Raw genomic sequence first — 3,416 nt, 5'->3', positions numbered from 1 at the left:
TAGAAAAATCTATAAAGTAATTACTAACTTAGTAGTAAATAGTAATAACTAATAACATATTTATATAATATATTTGGTACAATATACATATTATTATATAAATAAATAAGTTGCAAACACTTTTGAACAAGTAAGTACTTTTTACTTTAAATTAACAATTTATAAAATAATTAAAAATAATTTGATTAGACTGACATTTTTATAATAATAACTATCATTATAATAACATTTTTAATTTTCGTTGTCACTGTATAAATCTAGTGCTTCAATAGCACACGGAAAATCTAGCCAGAATTGTTTCCTTGTTTCTGGCATTAAAGGTACTAATGTTTTTATGATACTTTCCTTTTTGCTTGGATGAATACCAAGAACTTTAGTTTTTTGGTCTGGTTTTGAAATTCCATTTTTAATGATGTTGTTTTTTAAAAAATCAAGTTTTCTAAATGGACAATATTCACTGTAATCAGTTTTGTAAAGCAAATAATTCAACCCTCTTTCTGCCTTTATATGAACAATGTCACTAAGCATTGGTCTTATATTTTGCTTGTTCAATTTGTAAACAGAACATTCTGATTTCCAATCATAGAAGTCTGTGAGATCCATTACTTTTGCATCTACATGCCCACTATTGGATTTACGGATAACTTTTTCAAAGTCCATAAAATCATACACTTTACCTGTTTTTTTCATTGATAACTCGACTTGGTGATGGAAACTGTCAGCAGACATGAATGAGTGTCCAGGTTCAAAGTAGAACAAATTAATTTCAGTAGTTTCAATTTCATGTGAATTAATAACATAAATCAAGAATGTCAGTAGGCACCAATTTTTATTTTGTGCTGCACAGTTATCCATCCATATTGAAATATTTTTAATATCTTTATTAAATAAAAGAAACTGAAAAAAACAACTTGTCAAATCTTCCTGTTTTCTTCCAGACACACCTTCATGCCATATGATAGCTAAAGGTTTAACTTTATTTTTTTTTCCTATTGGCACAAAACTTTCGTTGAATACTATTATTCTTTTAGTGAATATAGCTGCTTTGAAACATTCCATGCGAGGTAACATAATTACTTTCTGAAGATCAACAGAAACAGTTAATTTAGAATCACTATTCAATTCTTTTTTATGACTTTCATACAAGGATCTTGCTTGTGTATATAACTCCAAATGTACTTCATACTTTTTACATACATTACATGTATTAGAAGATAAATTTAATGTGTCTTTACTATGATTTGCATTATGTTGCTTCCATTCCTCGCATTGCTCACATTCCTCGTGACCCAACTTAGTAAAGGAAATATTATTGTCTCTTAAAACTTTTCTATAAGCATCATATGAACATTTAATATCTGAGAACTTTTTTTTAAAATCTTCATACATAAAATTAGCATTATCTTCATTTGGTAAATATCTCATGTTTGGTGCATGAGCTCTTCTATAATGAGAAACACATGGGTTGAATGAGTCTATATGTGATTTTATAGACTTTAAGGATTCTTCGTTAAGCTTGTTCCATGGAGAACGATTATTCTTATCTAGAATAGGAGATACTATAGCATTTTTATTTTTATCCTCAATACTTGAACATATTTTAAATACAAATGAATCATTCTTTGGTTTATATCCTAATGTAGCTAAAAAAAAATGCTTACAAACACTTACATTTTTCCCATCTAGATTTTTAAATGAATATTTTAAAGACCAATTTCTTTTTATTTCCTCTCCTTTACCTCTTCTACGTTTAACATTCTGTCTCTCCACTGATGTGAGCACAAACATTTTTCTTTCTGCTACAGATATATTCCAAAAGTCTCTGTTTATAACTTCTCTAAGAGCCTGAGATATTTTTTCAGTACATTTTTGTTTACATGATAATATACATGGTGATTTTAAACAATGTTTCTCTCGTTGTTGTTGTAATATCAGTTGTTTACGTTCATATGGGGTTTTACTGTAAGTTTTTCTTTTTCTTTTGGTACCTTTTTTAGTGACATCATTATCAACTTCTTCTTCATTTGTCTGTAATGCATAATTTTGACCATGTTCCTCAATCTAAAAACCCATTGAGAAAAATATATAGTTTTGTATTAATATTTTAATATTATTTTATATAATATATACCTTATGTGAAAGTATTATTATAAAAAAACAAAAACAAAAATATATGTAGTGAAGTATACATAATTTTATATCATACCTTTCTTTTTGTAGATATATTATTGTTATTATTGTATTTAATATATTTAATATATAAATGGCAAACTAAAAATACAAGTTATTTGAAAAAAAGATTTTTTTTAAGCTTATAATGTACCTATATTATATTGGTTAATTATTAGTTTTATTTATTAAAGACTATACTTTGATGTACCTACTGAAATGACTACAATAATTATAGATCAAAGTATTATTTTAATTTATTTTTGCAATATTGTTTACCTGTTCAACTTCTTGTAGAGGATAAATTAAATCAGGATCACTGTCATAACTCTTAAGTTCATCTTCACTGCTTATTTGACCAAACTCATATAGACTACAAATACTGTTTGTTCCCATAGATCTATTGTCAATGTCATCGACAAGTTCTTCTAATCCCTTTAACAATTAAGTAGACATTTAGTTAAATATTAAAATATATAAAAATTATATATAGTATCAACAAAACTGTTTTTAAATACTCACAACCAATATAGTTTTTCCATCCTCTTCTAGCTGTTCATTTAATCTAATTAAATCGTTGTCCATCATAAACAACAAGTTTATTTAATTTATACTTTTACTAAATTCAAAAATCTACAAAGAGTCAACGATATTACAGTAACAAAGTTTTAATTATTCAGAGATGCATTTGAATTTTGTAACAACAACAATAATTTACTAATCTATGATAACATAGCCTAAAAATAGAATATTTGTTAATAATTCAGTATTCCATCAAATTGATAATGAACATATCAGCTGTGTGACCACGATTGATATACCTTTAATATAAATCTGAAACTGTGGTTGTGACTACAAAATATAATTTATACACCAATATATTATCAAATAGTAAATACGGAGATACTGTGTTTTTAGTTCCTGTTTAAAATGTTTTGAAAATAAGCGAAATAACAGTAACTCCACGTCACTTACTGCTTATTTGCTACTTATTGGGATTTACTGTATTTTTGCTTCTAGTTTCACAAAAATTATGGACTTACTGTTTATTTTCTTAATTTCAAATGCTCATTTTCAATGTTAAATATTGGATATACTGCTTTTTCACTGCGAAAAATGGTACAAAACCACATTGTTAACCCCCGTGTAGCAATATCTCAATTTCGACCAAAATTGGAGATACTGCTTTTTCGCTTAGCACGGCAGTATAGTACTAATAGGTCGTACTATAGGTACCGAATGGAATT

At 26.7% G+C, this 3,416-nt stretch overlaps 1 protein-coding gene across 1 annotated transcript; it reads right to left on the bottom strand.

The window, feature by feature from the left end:
• Positions 1-79: 79 nt before the first annotated feature.
• LOC111031279 lies at positions 80-3,373 on the bottom strand. Its single transcript, XM_022311156.1, has 3 exons — positions 2,692-3,373; positions 2,449-2,604; positions 80-2,061 (listed from the first exon to the last, which is right to left on the bottom strand). Exons 1-3 carry the CDS (start codon positions 2,755-2,757, stop codon positions 232-234), a joined length of 2,052 nt encoding a protein of 683 aa, XP_022166848.1. The 5' UTR covers positions 2,758-3,373; the 3' UTR covers positions 80-231.
• Positions 3,374-3,416: the final 43 nt, after the last annotated feature.

The sequence above is a fragment of the Myzus persicae genome, unplaced genomic scaffold (assembly GCF_001856785.1).
Source record: "Myzus persicae strain clone G006 unplaced genomic scaffold, MPER_G0061.0, whole genome shotgun sequence".
NCBI lineage: Eukaryota > Metazoa > Arthropoda > Insecta > Hemiptera > Aphididae > Myzus > Myzus persicae.
The sequence above is the reverse complement of the archived record's forward strand: the minus strand, read 5'-3'. Positions and strand labels throughout refer to the sequence as shown.